This window comes from Tachyglossus aculeatus, chromosome 19, assembly GCF_015852505.1.
Source record: "Tachyglossus aculeatus isolate mTacAcu1 chromosome 19, mTacAcu1.pri, whole genome shotgun sequence".
NCBI classification, from domain to species: domain Eukaryota; kingdom Metazoa; phylum Chordata; class Mammalia; order Monotremata; family Tachyglossidae; genus Tachyglossus; species Tachyglossus aculeatus.
In genome coordinates this window covers 6,790,417-6,805,196 of record NC_052084.1, presented here as the reverse complement: position 1 = coordinate 6,805,196, position 14,780 = coordinate 6,790,417, and the positions used below count along the sequence as shown (strand labels likewise).

Here is a 14,780-nt window from a genome sequence, read left to right as displayed (position 1 = left end):
AGTAAGGGGACATCAGGATGCAGAACACCCCTTATGGATACATACAACTTGAAGCCTCTATGAGGGCGATCTGCAGATTGGCAGAGAATTCATGCAGATGCCTTCATGAGAGCTCTATATCTACCCTCTCAATTGGCCAAGATTTCCCAAACTGTCGGTTACCGCAACTTTTACCAAATAATCATTTTAACTTTCAGGTTTACCTAAAAATGACATGGTGAGATGTCTGAAGCAGTCAGTAATGGATTTTAAACAAGGACTGCCCACCATTGTGGCTTTAGGAAATCCGTGCCTCAAGCCAAGACATTGGGAGGAGATACAAAAGTCTATTGGGCAGTCAATTACTTTGGATAAAAACTGCACACTAGAGAAACTTTTAGAGCTCAAGGTGAGTTTAAGCATTCCTTCTAATACCTGTAGGCAGCAATCCTCAATTTCTTTCTCCATCCCTCTGTTCAGTAGCCATTCTTTCTCCTGCAGAGCGGTTGTGCCTTTTTCTTCTGTTGTATTTTCCAAAATGTAAGGAACAAGTTGTTACCCAGGAAGCTGTAACTTTCACTTAACCCCTTCCTAGCCTCCCACTTGGAATGCACAGCCAGGTATAAATTGGTAAAACTGGTCCAGTTATTCTTGTAGTTAGTTATTCTCTCTGACTGGACCCTACCTTCTCCTTCTCTCCGTCACCCCATTTCCTTCCTCTCCAAACTCATTGAAAATACTCTTGAGTCTAGCTGCTTTCACTTTCCTCCAGTTCATTTCATGAAGACAGTCTAGCTTTGATCTATGATCTACACTGCACTACCAAAATTTCTCATCAAAGTAACCAGGATCATTAACAATCCAAACCCCAGGATCCCTACTCCATCCTCCTTGATTCCCCTTGAGCATTCAGAACACTCCGTCATTCCCTCTTCCATGTTCATCCTCTATCCTTTTAAGTAGAACACTTAATTTAACTTTCATTTGCAATGCCTGATGTCTTAAAAGCAGCTTGACATAATGGACAGAACAGGGCCCTGGGAGTCACAGTGATCTGGGTTCTAATCCTGGCTCTGCCACTTACCTGCTGTATGACCATGGGCAAGTCACTTCACTTCTCTGTGCCTCAGTTACTTATCTCTACAATGGGGATTAAGACTTTAAGACTGTGAGACAGGGGCTCTGTCCAACCCAATTACCTTGTATCTACCCTAGCACTTAGTACAGTGCCTGGCACATAGTAAGCGCTTCACAAATATCATACTAATAATAATAATTAAATAAATCACCTAGTCAGAAATTATACTCTTTTCCACATAATTTAAAGGCATTCTTTTTGAAATGACACAGCATATCTCCCTATTTTGTCCAGTTGTAGTCTCTAAATGTTAAGAACAGTGTAGAGCAATTGAAGAAAGAACAGAAAGGAGTAGCACAAGTGATCCATGTAGTAGAAAATCGGGCCTACCTGGAAAGTTAAAGGAATTAGGGTTATTCATTCTAGAGAAAAGGAGGTTGTGGAATGGTTAAGTGGTTTTCCAGTTGGGTGCTGTTCTCCAACTGGAAAATTAGACTAAAAATCTATTCCCAAAATTAGACTGAAAGAGCTTAAAAAACCTTATTTGGGTTTAGATATAAGAACATCATACCTGTAGTAGTATTTAAAAGCTAGAATATGCTGCAAGGATAGGTTATGCAAAAACACTGCCATACATATGCCTTAAATGGTCTTTAATGGTTTAGGCAGGGATCAGGATCCTTTCCAAATCTATAATTTTGTGGTTTTATTAAAGCTTAAAAGGCAGATCTCATAGAAACGTGCACTCAAAGTATTCTGGAAAGTATACTACATTGTTAATATTGTTCATTTTAGATGTTTCATTATGAAGATAAAATCAATGAAATATCCAGTACAGCTACTAATGAAGCTGCTCTTGAAAAAATGTTGGATAAAATTATTTATCTTTGGAGCAACACTCCTTTACGTTTGGTTATTCATCAATCAGATACTTCCATTGTCCTGATTATTTCCTCTATAGAGGATATATTGGCTCAATTAGAAGAGTCTCAAGTTTTAATTTCATCAATTAAAGGATCTTCTTATCTTGGATCAATTAAAGTAGGTATTTTTATTTTAGAAATAAGTATTTTAAGTTGTTTAAAAGACAATCTGCTATTTGACATTAACCTTTTTATTTAATAAGAAATGCTTTCCTTTGTAGACGGTGGTCCATTTAAGATTTAAACTTAAGAGACCGTGGCCTCTTTTAAGATAACATGGCTTTGAATAAAGTCTGTTTTCACTGGAACATTTCATACACCAAAGTTATGAAATTAACAAATACCATGATTATTATATGCAAAATGTTCACACCAGTCACATATCTTAATTTTTATGTGCAGAGGAACAGTAGTTGGCAAATGACTAAATTTACTAAAGGATTTCCTGTCTTGCTTCATGATTGGCTAGTGAGGGTAGACTTGGGCAAGTAACTTTGTGCTTGAAAGATCCATTGAATATGTGAGGTAGAAATTTACGAATCTCTGACCTCATCAACTGAGTCAAAGGAATTGGAGTGGGCTACCAAAAAGTCTCCTCATAAGGTAGCCTTGGTTTTTAGATTAATTTACATAGAACTAACGGAGTGAGTCCTTGACAGGATTTTGATTTGCTTAAGAGGTGTTGGGTTGGCTTACAAAGTTGTCTGGGTATTCTACCTGCACTGCCCATCCTGAGGTGAAGGGGTTGAGCTACAGTCCAGGATAGTACCACCTCCCCCCTCACAATCATGCGACAAAATCCGAGGCCGCCCCAGTACATGACTCCACTGGTAGCTGCTCATGTGACTGCCATGACCACCAGGCTGTGTGGGTGAAGGAAGATTCATTCATTCAATCCTTCAGTCTCTATTTATTGAGCTGTGTGCAGAGCACTGTACTTAAGCGCTTGGAGAGAGACAATCCCTGCCCACACCAGGCTTACATTCTAGAAGGGGGAAAACAGACTTCAAAACAAGTAAACAGGCATCACTATAGAATTATAGATGTATACATATATACATGTGCCGTGCTGTGGGGAGTGGGGGTAGAGCAAAGGGAGTGAGTCGAGGTGACGTGGAGGAGAGGGGGAGCTGAGGAAAATATGCATGAGGGGAGGGGAGCACTGTTCCCTCACCACAAAGCAGGAAAGTGGCATAAATCAATCAATCAATCGTATTTATCGAGCACTTACTGTGTGCAGAGCACTGTATTAAGCGCTTGGGAAGCACAAGTTGGCAACATATAGAGACAGTCCCTACCCAACAGTGGGCTCACAGTCTAAAAGGGGGAGACAGAGAACAAAACCAAACATACTAACAAAATAAAATAAAATAAAATCAGAGTAGCTCTAGCTCCTCTGGAGGATCTGTGCTGCCTCCCATGCATGACCCCACTGAGGCTACTGCCGGCACCACCAAGCTGGATAAAAGCACTGCTTTATGGGATGATCTTGAAGGATTTTGCCTGATTAACATTGCACAGAACAAAATCCGCCAACCCACTGTGGAAACAACAGAATATCGAAACCGGATCTGTGCTGCCTCCCATTCATGACCCCACTGGTAGCCACTGAGGCTACTGCCGGCCCCCAAGCTGGGTAAAAGCACTGCTTTATGGGATGATCTTGAAGGATTTTGCCTGATTAACATTGCACAGAACAAAATCCGCCAACCCACTGTGGAAACAACAGAATATCGAAACCGGCCCCACTGCGGCAATGGCAGAGGACTTCAAAATAGACCTACTCCCAATATTTCTGAATCCAGATGCTGTTAAAAGCAACAGAATCTGCTTTGAGGTCTCAGTGAAACCCACTCTCACATCCGTGCCTCAGTTCTGTTTTCTCCCAAGAAATTAAAACTCCTGATTTGAGTTTGCTGTTTCCTAATAGAATGTTTTGTTGTTGTTGTTGATATGGCAACATGAAAACGGAAGCAAAATATATTGCTTTTGAAGTAAATATAATCTCATGATGTAAGGCGAAATACTCCTTGGCTCATAGGATGAAAGTAGTGAAGCAGTCTTTGGTTTTCTGGTACTCAATTGATAGAAAAACATCTCACCAGTATGACCATTTTCAAGTGAAATGAGAACTCTTTTTCTTCAACTTGAGTTTTATGATTGAAAACCTGTTAACAAATAGAAAACAATGAAATTCTGATTTCTCACCCCAGGTTTTGTGAAATGTTTCGTGATGTTTACAGTTTTTCAAAAATGAATTACTACTTTACAGCTATATGAGATGTTGACTTAGTTGTTCAGAACTCATTTTACATTAGGGTAATGTGCTGATTAGATATTTTGATAAGATTCAGACTTTACCTTTTGCTCTCCAAATTTACCCTGTGCTACCTCAATGTGAAAGAATCTGGTGGATGAATGGGATCAAAGACTAATGCTCTTCTCTCGCACACTGGATGAGTGGATGACCTGTCAAAGAAACTGGCTCTATCTTGAACCAATATTTCTTACTCCTGAAATACAAAGGTATAAAACTTAATATTTCAAGAAAATAATGGCAGTTAAATCTTCTATTTTTGATTTTGCCTAAATAAGATATAAAATGGTGTTCTAAGGATGAAGCAGGCTTTTCCAGAAGCAAATAGGAAGAATATAATTTACCAAATCAGGTATGTTCAGATAGGACAAAAGTAATTTTGCAAAGCAAGAGGTTCCTGTAGGTGCTTAATAGCAACATGTGTGGGGCAACTGTATAGCAGTAAAAAAAAAATATCTAAACCAGAAAACTACTTCTTAGTCATTGTATTGAGCATCTAACTGTATGCTGAGCACTTTATTGTACACTTAGATGAGTACATAGACATAAGCCCTCGAAGAGTTTACAGTCTAACATAACGTGACACATGCTTGGAATAGATAACAAAAATTGCCTTTTTGCGAGTTATGTGAGCAGATGGTTAGCAGAAATGGAATAGAAATGAGAAAGTTTTCAATATTAAATGGGTTATGGTTGTGTTGTAGCCATCTATTTGATAGGTGTGCTAAAAGTATTGGGACAGTTACATTCAAAATAGTCATTTGGATAATGTATTTTAGACACTTATACTTTCACTTTTGATTTTAAAAGACAGCTTCCAACAGAAGCAAAACTTTTCTCCCATGCGACTAATATATGGAAAGAAATAATGTCAAGAGTTGAAAATAAATTAGATGCTCTGAAAGTAGCCACATCTGCAGGAGTCCTTGAAATGTTACAGACGTGCAGTACATATCTTGAAAAAATAAAGAAGTGCCTTGAGGTAAAACCATTCACCTCTATTTTAGAAGAATTTTTAAATTAAGCGCAATATAAAATAATTTACCTCAGGAAATGATTTGGGCATAATTTATTCCTGAATCATCAAAATTTGAGATAGTGGACATATCCATGTATAATATAAGAATTGTTAAAGAAAATTTTATAACATGGTGTTTAAATGGATTTTTAATGGTTTGTGCAACTCTGAGAAAATGAGGTTAAATAAAAGTACAAAAGTCTTCCAAAATTATTATATTATGCTTATATTCAGGTTAGTAACCCCATATTATTTCTCTAGTTGTTCAGAATGCTCAGGATACAGGCGGGCCTGTGGAAATAGAGAAACCGTGACCAACAAGGGGCTCCGGCACTCCGGCCCCTATATCAGCTTGGCTCAGTGGAAAGAGCCCGGGGTTTCGAGTCGGAGGTCATGGGTTCAAATGCCAGCTCCACCACATGTCTGCTGTGTGACTTGGGCAAGTCACTTAACTTCTCTGAGCCTCGGTTCCCTCATTTGTTAAATGGGGATTAAGACTGTGAGTCCCACGTGGGGCAACCTGATCACCTTGTATCCCCCCAGTGCTTAGAACAGTGCTTTGCACATAGTAAGCGCTTAACAAATGTCATTATTATTATTATTATTATTATCTATTTCTAAGAAATGCCTGCAGGACAGAGACACAGAAAAAACTATATGTAAGGGCCCATCCCAGCTGCTCTTTCAGTGGCCTTGATCCAAAATGTTACTGCACGCTCCTGGGCGCTAGCTTGCACTGTGCAGGAACAGGAGTTATCTTCTGTCCCTTTCTTCTCCATCCAAATGGCTACCACTTTGATCCAAGCATTTATCCCATCCCTCCTTGGCTACTTCACCAGCCTCTTTGCCGACCTCCCTGCCACCTGTCTCTCCACTCCAGTTCATACTTCGCTCTGCTGCCTGGATCATTTTCTACAAAAACATTCAGTCCATGTTTACCCACTTCTCAAGAACTTATAGTGCTTGCTCATCCACCACTGCATCAAACAGAAACTCCTTACTGAGCTTTAGATCACTGTCACCTTGCCCTCCTCCTACCTTACCTCTTTGGAGGTTTTTTTTAGTATTTCTTACTATAACCAAGCCTGCACATTTTACTCTGCTAATGCCAACTAACTCACTGTACCTTAATTTTGTCTATTTTGCCACCAACCGCTTGCCCACTTCCCACCCACCTCTGGTGTGGAACTCCCCTCCCTCTTTATATCCAACAGATGATCATTCTCCCTATAGTGAAAGCCATATTAAAAGCATATCTCCTCCAAGAGGCCTTCACTGACTAAGCCCTCATTTCCTCTTTTTCCACTCCTGTCTCCCACTGTGTCTCCCTTGCACTTGGATTGGCATCCTTTATTCATTCCTCCCTCAACCCCACAGCACTTATGTACATATCTGTAATTTATTTATACTAATGTCCGTCTTCCCCTCTAAGCTGTAAGGTCTTTGTAGGTAGGGAACGTGTTTACCAATTCTGCTTTACTCTCCCAAGCACTTATTACAGTGCTTTGCACACAGTAAGCGCTCAGTAAATACAATTGATAGACCTGACACAGCCCCACTTTTCTGGAGTTTGTGTGCCAGAAGGAAGGTGGGGGTCATGGAGCAGCCATGCTTGAATTATATGGCAATTAAAGAAGTGCCAGTCCAGTTTGGAAACGATGTATATCAACTAAAATGTATACTGTATGTATTATGAGTAGATCAAAGTGTATTGGTTTTAATTTCTCTTGTTCTGATTTTTCTCTTGTTTGGGGAGGCAGGATTATTTTGATACTAAAAGGATGATTTTCCCAAGATTCTACTTTCTCAGCAATGCTGAACTTCTTGACATTTTAGCTGAAAGCAAGAATCCTGAGGCTGTACAGGTAATTTAGAAACATTATGAGAGCCCAATTTTTTTAGTAACTTTATGGCAATATTAAGGTTTCCTGATGCTGTTTTCTTTCATCACCCATCCACAGCCTCACCTTGTGAAATGTTTTGAGAATATAAGGCAGTTGTATATATGCAGGCAAGAAAGGAGCCCTCCCATGGTGGTATACATCATTTCTGCTGAAGGAGAAACACTTCTGGTGCCAAAGTATAGTATAAATGTCAATTAATACTTCAGATAAATACAGTTATCTTGGTACATTTTAAGACACATTTTATTTACAAATTCAAAATAATGTATACAAATATTTAAAAACAGATAATCCTAATTCTCTTCACCGGAGAAGTACCTACCTGTGAAATTTCAGAGACTACATTTGGGGGAAATTGCTAGAATAATAAACAATAAGGAACTTAAATACAGAGATAATGCTACATTGCCAAACCAAATTGCAGGTCCTGCATATCATCTTTAAGACTATATCTGAACATTTAAAACAATGATGGTTCCTTTGAACACATTAAGCACAGGTACTAGAAATTTTTGAGTTCACCTTTAAAACATAAATGATGTTTTGGAGATAGAACTGCCTAAATTTTATCTTCTGGGTAAATATAAAATGCAAGGAGCGTGGGAAATAGACCGAAAAGCAGGCTGTAGCATAGGACTGCAGATAAGAGAGTAACAGGGTGACAGGAGTGATAGGTTGCATGGGTTTCAATTGTTTAGGAAAGTCAGGCAGGGATAGAAACGAGGAGGGAATTTCATGTACATCATGAGCTGCACTTGGTCTAAGGCCCAAAAGACAGAAGAGCGTCAAGTAAAGAATGTCTGGGTTAAAGTGAAAGATGAAAAGTCCAAGGGTAATGACATAATGGCAGTTTATCATTGATTCCAAACTAAGAAAAGAGCAATTAGGATTTCCTTAATCAATTCAGTATGGCAAAGATGGATAAAGAACTCATTATGGGTGACTTTAACTACATAGATATGTCCTGGAAACCCAATTCAGTTGGCCACAAATCAATAGGGAAGTTTACAGATTTCATTTCTGTTTCCTAGGAGATAAAGGAGAAAAATCAAGTAGGGCTGGTTAATGCTTGATTTAACTTTTATTAATGATTGAGGAAAGAGTTGTAAAGTATCTAAAGGAGGATGGAAACCTTGGTGGAAGCTATCACAAAATAATCATATTCAAGAACCTAATGAGAGGAAAGAGGTCAACAAGATAAGGAAAATGAATAAGTGGAAAAGCTTCAGAGTAAAGGCAACTAGCACAAGTACCCCCAAAAGGATCAAAAAATATATTTAGTTTTCTACTTGGGGCAAAACTGGGAAATAATATTTCATTTTAAATAACCTCCAAAGATAATGACCAAATTCACTGCTCTCGCTTCATTTTGACCCCCGGCATAGCTGGGCTGGAAAGAAAGAAATTACCACATGAAAATTACCCAGCTGGATCTCAGGGAGAATAGGCAAGCAGGAACTCACAGCTAAACAGCCAGCTCCAACTACCTCACTCATAATAATAATAATAATAATAGCACATATTAAGTGCTTACTATGTGCAAAGCACTGTTCTAAGCTCCCTTCCCTTTGCCCTGCCTTCAGGAGAGCTCTCCTCCACCCCTCAGGGTGGGTGGATCCTTCCTCCACTGGCTGAGAGATCAGTCCCCTCTTAAAATATTCCAACTCTACAGGGTGATCTGGCTCCATGACCTTGCTGTCCATCACTCCACCAACCACTTAATGCGGTTCTGTGCAAACAGTAGGCACTCAATAAACTCTACTGATTGAGCAAGGAATTCCATCAAAGTACCAACATGGCTGGTAAATGGTGACTTTCTCAGATACTGTCAAGCAGCCATCAAGGCTGTTGTTTTCATGAAATACCACTACTGAGATTTTTTCCATGAAAATAACTGTTTAAAAGAACTCCTTGCTGCAAAGAAAGAAATGCTTTATCACCCCTCAAAACTCCTTATCACTATACAGGGGAAGCTTTCAGCAAAAGCTTTTGGTGAGACAAGGCAGATCGAGCTAAAGAACATGCTGAAGAGATTCAGGGCTATGCTTCCAGCCACCAAACTTGAAGAAACGACATAGCACCATGGGCGTGATCACTTCTCCACTGATGAGTCTAGATTGATCTACCTTTATTAAAAACAAAAGGGAATCTTGCAACAATTACAGGAGCACTTCAGTGACCCACTGAACATGCCTCTCACCACTGAGGACAAGGTTTTGTAAAGCTTAGCGATCCTGCCAGAATGTGCAGGATTTTAAGAAGCCATTATTGTAGTCAAAGGCTTTAAAAATGGCAAAATATTTGCATTTGACAGCATTCCTACAAAATTCTACCCGAGAAATATAAAATTTTTTAGACTGTAAGTTAAAATAGAATGTATGTGAAAGGAGTTTCCATAATTCTGTTCTATGCAAATCTATATTTATAGGAAAATCCGGGTAAGAGCAGCTGTAGAGCAGTGGCTGTTAACTGTGGAGAACAGCATGTTTGATATGGTAAAAAAGTAAGTCAATTTTTGTAACATATTGATAGCTGCTTTCCCACTTTAATTAAACATAGGGTTCAGCTCCTTACTGGAAAATTTTCAAAGAATTGCAAAAGCATCCCTTAAGCAGTATGACTTCAATATGAAACATGCCCTAAGAGACAGCCCAACATCTAGGTGTTATCCTGGCTGTTGCCGGAAGAAGATAAGCAGGGCTTCAGAGCATATGCCCTTGTCATTTGCTGGCATACACAGCCTAGTTCCCGTAAACTCCATGTGAGGCTTTCGCCAGATGCAACAAATTGTGTGTAACTGACTCAACCCTGCTGGTTCTGGCAAGAAGCAGAGGACTTGACCCTGTGAATAGTCCCGTGAGTTTCATGTGCAACTGTGTTTTATGAAGTTGATGAAGGCTCAAGCAGTATCTCCTGCTGTAGTAGTCTCATCAAGATTTTCTGTTCTGGAATTATAGACTGCATCTGTAACCATGTCAGTCATCTAACCAGTGCTTGTTGTTGGCCTCATCGTGCAACTGGCATGTGCCAGTAATTCAGCCCAAGATAACACAGGAAAAACAAAGCAAGTTCATATCCTTCTCACAGGATATTTCTTTGGTTGTCGTCCTGTACATATGGTGGTCATTTTTGCTTTAAGAAGATGTCACTCACAGTGAAATTCACCTATAGCATACCTGTGGCTAAAATTATCAGTGCAGCCCACAATCCCACACACAATGTACTTGTCCAAAGACTGACCCTTGTTAGGCTGGCATGCTTGTTGTTTGTAGTGTCTGACCTTTCACTTTTACCTCTTTGTCTCTTAATCCATATGAAGCTTTTCATTGAAAATAGCCACTCTTTTTTTTTGACTGTAGTTTGCCATCCTGTTCTTTCTGCTGAGGTACAGCAGTTTCGGAGGTTTTGTTCAACTTTATTCTTAAAATATTTCCTCTGTCCTACTTGAATTTCCCAATTTCATCTGACCAAAGAGTAGCTCTTTGGGTGTCCTACTTTTAGCCGTTCTTGTCACAAGTCCTACTCAGCACAGTTGTGTTGAGGTGAGCTTAACTTCAATTCAAGGAGCCCGACTTCATTCTAGGGCACTTCCAGGTATGGCTCAATTGAGCCCAGTGTTTTGCGAACAGTTTTGTTATCAATATTTCTTAAACATTGTGTTCCAGTCCTGTAAGCTCATCACGACCCTACTTTGCTTACAGGTCCCATGGGAAAAATGGATCACTGTAACATTTGACACTTGACCTATGAGTGGTTTATATTAGCAGCATTGGTTACTAATGCGATTTCTGATGCTATGCTTTTGTAGATTTGTAAACAAGGGAGTTGAGGAATGGGACCAAACAGAATTTCAACAATGGGTACAGACTCACCCAGGACAAGTGGTGCTTGTTGTGGTAAGATGATGATGGAAATACAATTTATTCCTTTAGACATCCACTTTACAGCATTTGTTGCTGAAAAAATTTGTATTTAAAACTAAATTTTCAAGTAACATTGTGATGTTTCATAAACAGAAGCAGCATGGCATAGTGGAAAGAGGATGGGCTTTGGGAGTCAGAGGTCATGGGTTTGAATCCTGGCTCTGCCACTTGTCAGCTGTGTGACTTCAGGCAAGTCATTTAACTTCTCTGTGCCTGTTACCTCATCTATAAAATGGGGATTAAGACTGTGAGCCCCACATGGGACAACCTGACTACCTTATATCTACCCCAATGCTAACGTGCTTGGCACATAGTAAGCGCTTAACAAATACCATGTGGTCCTGAATGGCCATGCTATCCCTTGACCTGTGGATCAGTTCCTCACCAGAGCTCTGGGAAAGACTTGTTGAGCTGATAGATTTAGGCAGAGCAGAATCTTTTTTGTTTTCTTTTTTCTGTCAACAATGGCAATCCAGAATTGTTTGACTTATCATTTCAAGCTCCTCAACACATCAATCATTATTATTTATTGAGTTCCTACTGTACTAAGCATTTTGGAGAATACAGTAGAAGCAAGATGCATGTTCCCTGACCTCAAGGAGCTTTCAATCTAAAAGTTGATGATGATGATGGTATTTGTTAAGCGCTTACTACGTGCAAAGCACCGTTCTAAGCGCTGGGGAGGTTACAAGGTGATGAGGTTGTCCTACGGGGGGCTCACAGTTTTAATCCCCATTTTACAGATGAGGTAACTGAGGCACAAAGAAGTTAAGTGACTTGCCCAAAGTCACACAGCTGACAGTTGGGGGAGCCGGGATTTGAACCCATAACCTCTGACTCCAGAGCCTGTGCTCTTTCCACTGAGCCACACTGCTTCTCAAGGTTGGTGGTGTTAATATTAAATATTAAATGTTAAATATTTTTAAAGGTTGGTGTTCTTGGACATTCCAAAGTGACCTAGGATCTGTATGTGGGGCAGGAGACTCTAAAAGACATGACCCTGAAGTATATGGTGATGCTAAGAATATAGCAGGCCTTGTTCACCTCACTATACTTATAGAAAGTCTATTAGTTTCCGTTAATTAAATTTGTGATCTTGAGAGATTAACTTCAAGAAGTGTTGTCAAACCCATTTCTTTGTTTTTCAGAGCCAAATCATGTTTAATAAAGATTGTGTAAAAAGTTTCCAGAGTTCAAATCCAAAGAAAGAACTGGAAAAAGTCCATGCTGAACTGGTAAACCATCTAGAGAAGCTCGCAGACCTGGGGGTATCAGATAATCTTCACTTTCGAACAAAAACCACACTAGAAGCCCTGCTTACCCTTTATGTTCACTGCAGAGATATCCTGACAGATCTAATCCACAGACAAATCTTCAAACTAAACGACTTCGAATGGACAAGGTGTAGAATCCTAAACTATGTCTTTAGCAATAAAAGAAATTAAATGTATACTTCAATATAAGCTACTACAGTAGATGCTCAATAAATACAGGTGACTGAATGCACAATCTTGCACAGACCTTACAAATGTAGGTGCTCAACAAATTGCTCTTAGCTAAGAGTTATGAAACACTTAAAGAGATTTTGGTGTTGGTTTACTAGCCCCTATTTCCTTGTATTCTTTGTTTTATCCCAGGCTTCTTCCATTCTCTTAAATTACAACCCTGTTTCTCCCTATCTCCAGCTCACCTTTTCCTGGTCTTCTCTCATAGTCTCTTACTATTCTTTCTTCTCCCAACTCATGATTCTGGTGGAAAAAGTAGAAAAATGAACTTTCAGTCTTCCACCATTTCATGTAGCTCTGCAAGCCCAGAGAATCCAAGGTGATATAATACTGTATTAGAAGAAATGGAGAAAGTTAGTAACATATAAAATTCCTTCTGCCTAAATATCTCTGTGGTAGATCTTCAGTATTTTACAGGACTGATTTTAGAATCTGATTTTATGATCATATAACTCTTTGATAGATTGCAACTCACAAGATTTCTTATTGTGAATGTTATTCTGAATTTGTTGTTTTCTGATATCTAACCTTCCTTTACTATTCATTTATTTATGATTATCTATCCCATTTTTCTTAGTTTAATACCTGGTGTTTATTTCCCTTACATCTTTACTGATCTTTGTCTCACTCAATTCCTTACCAGAAAATCATTTGCCTTCTTGAGTCCAGTTAGTATGACAGCATTTCCTTCAAAAATCATTAAATGGTATTTTTTAAATGATTATTTTTAGGCAGTTGCGGTATGAGTGGAGTGAAAGGCAAAGACTGTGTTTTGTAGTTCAAGGTAATGCCAACTTTACTTATGGCTACGAATACTTGGGCTGTTCTTCACGATTGGTTATTACACCTCTTACGGATCGGTGTAGGTTAACCCTCACTGAAGCACTCCACTTGAATCTAGGAGGCTGTCCTGCAGGCCCTGCTGGAACAGGGAAAACTGAGACTGTCAAAGATCTATCGAAAGTAAGTCAATTTTCCGAGTCAAAAATAAACGATAATTCCTTTGATGGCCAAGCTGTTTTCCCTTAGAAAATAATCCCTCACTTGCTTTCTGGCCTCTTCTCTCTGTTTGCCTCTGGAGGCATCTCCATTTGGCCATCTCATTGCCCCCTTTCAATATGCAAAAACTGAATTTCTGATCTGATCTTTCTTTACAAACTTTCCCTTCACTGTGAATATCACCACTACCCTCCATTCCACACATTCATAAACTTGAAGTCATCTTAGTATCCTAAATTCCATTCTTCTTCCGCATTGTTTGTCAATGAGTCCTGTATATTTCTTCCATCACTTTTACCTCCAATGTTACAGCCACAACTTTTACAAACCCATATCCCTTTATCCCTGGATGACTGTAACAGCATCTTTCTAGGCCCTCCACACTCTTAAGTTTTCCTGCCTACAGAAAAATAAATAATATTCCTTGAATGCTGATCTATTCACTTCTCTCCTTTCCACCCAAGTCTACAGTGGTTCCCTACTGCCATTTGCATCAACCTGAAAGTTTTGACCAATAGCTCACTCACTCACTCATTCACTTACTAGAGGTAGTAAACTACCTCTAGATTATAAAACATGATTTTAGATACTGTGAGGAGGAGCAAAAAAAGAAACTTCTGTTTTCTAGAAATGCTTAGATGGTGTTCAAACAACCCCTTTTTTATTAATTACTTTTATAGTATTCTTATGATATTCACATTTCAAGAACTATGTGCTCTAAAATAGTTTTTTTTTCCTCCTTAGGCCTTGGGTAAACATTGTGTGGTCTTTAACTGTTTTGAAGGTTTGGATTATAAGGTATGATTTGTTTTGTAATATAACCCAAGTGGGAAAATGTTTGAATTAAGAATAAGACTGTAGGCATCACTAACTTTATCAAACTTTTAAGTGTAACTGTACACTGCCCTGGAAAAATAATTATGTTGTGCAGTTTTTAGTTGGGTTGTACCTCTCGTTAGCTGATTAACATATTTTCCCCTCTAGTCCTACAGCTGATTCTTTTATGTCATTTGCTACAAGAAATTGATGTTTACTCTTAAATTGTATGCAGTGGTGTAGGTGTAAAGTCCTTGTGGGCAGAAAATGTGTCTTGAGCTTCCTTTGGACTTTCCATTGCCTTAAGGAAAGTGCTTT

At 39.1% G+C, this 14,780-nt stretch overlaps 1 protein-coding gene across 1 annotated transcript in view; it reads left to right on the top strand.

Annotated features, from left to right (window-relative positions):
* Nucleotides 1-14,780, top strand: part of DNAH14 (dynein axonemal heavy chain 14) — a 127,630-nt gene that overhangs the window by 30,363 nt on the left and 82,487 nt on the right. The window contains exons 21-31 of the mRNA XM_038761252.1: nt 198-388; nt 1,853-2,098; nt 4,385-4,506; nt 5,108-5,279; nt 7,076-7,180; nt 7,277-7,395; nt 9,648-9,722; nt 11,028-11,115; nt 12,291-12,544; nt 13,379-13,610; nt 14,391-14,444. Coding sequence (XP_038617180.1) covers nt 198-388; nt 1,853-2,098; nt 4,385-4,506; nt 5,108-5,279; nt 7,076-7,180; nt 7,277-7,395; nt 9,648-9,722; nt 11,028-11,115; nt 12,291-12,544; nt 13,379-13,610; nt 14,391-14,444 — 1,658 coding nt within the window. The remainder of the gene's footprint in view (nt 1-197; nt 389-1,852; nt 2,099-4,384; nt 4,507-5,107; nt 5,280-7,075; nt 7,181-7,276; nt 7,396-9,647; nt 9,723-11,027; nt 11,116-12,290; nt 12,545-13,378; nt 13,611-14,390; nt 14,445-14,780) is intronic.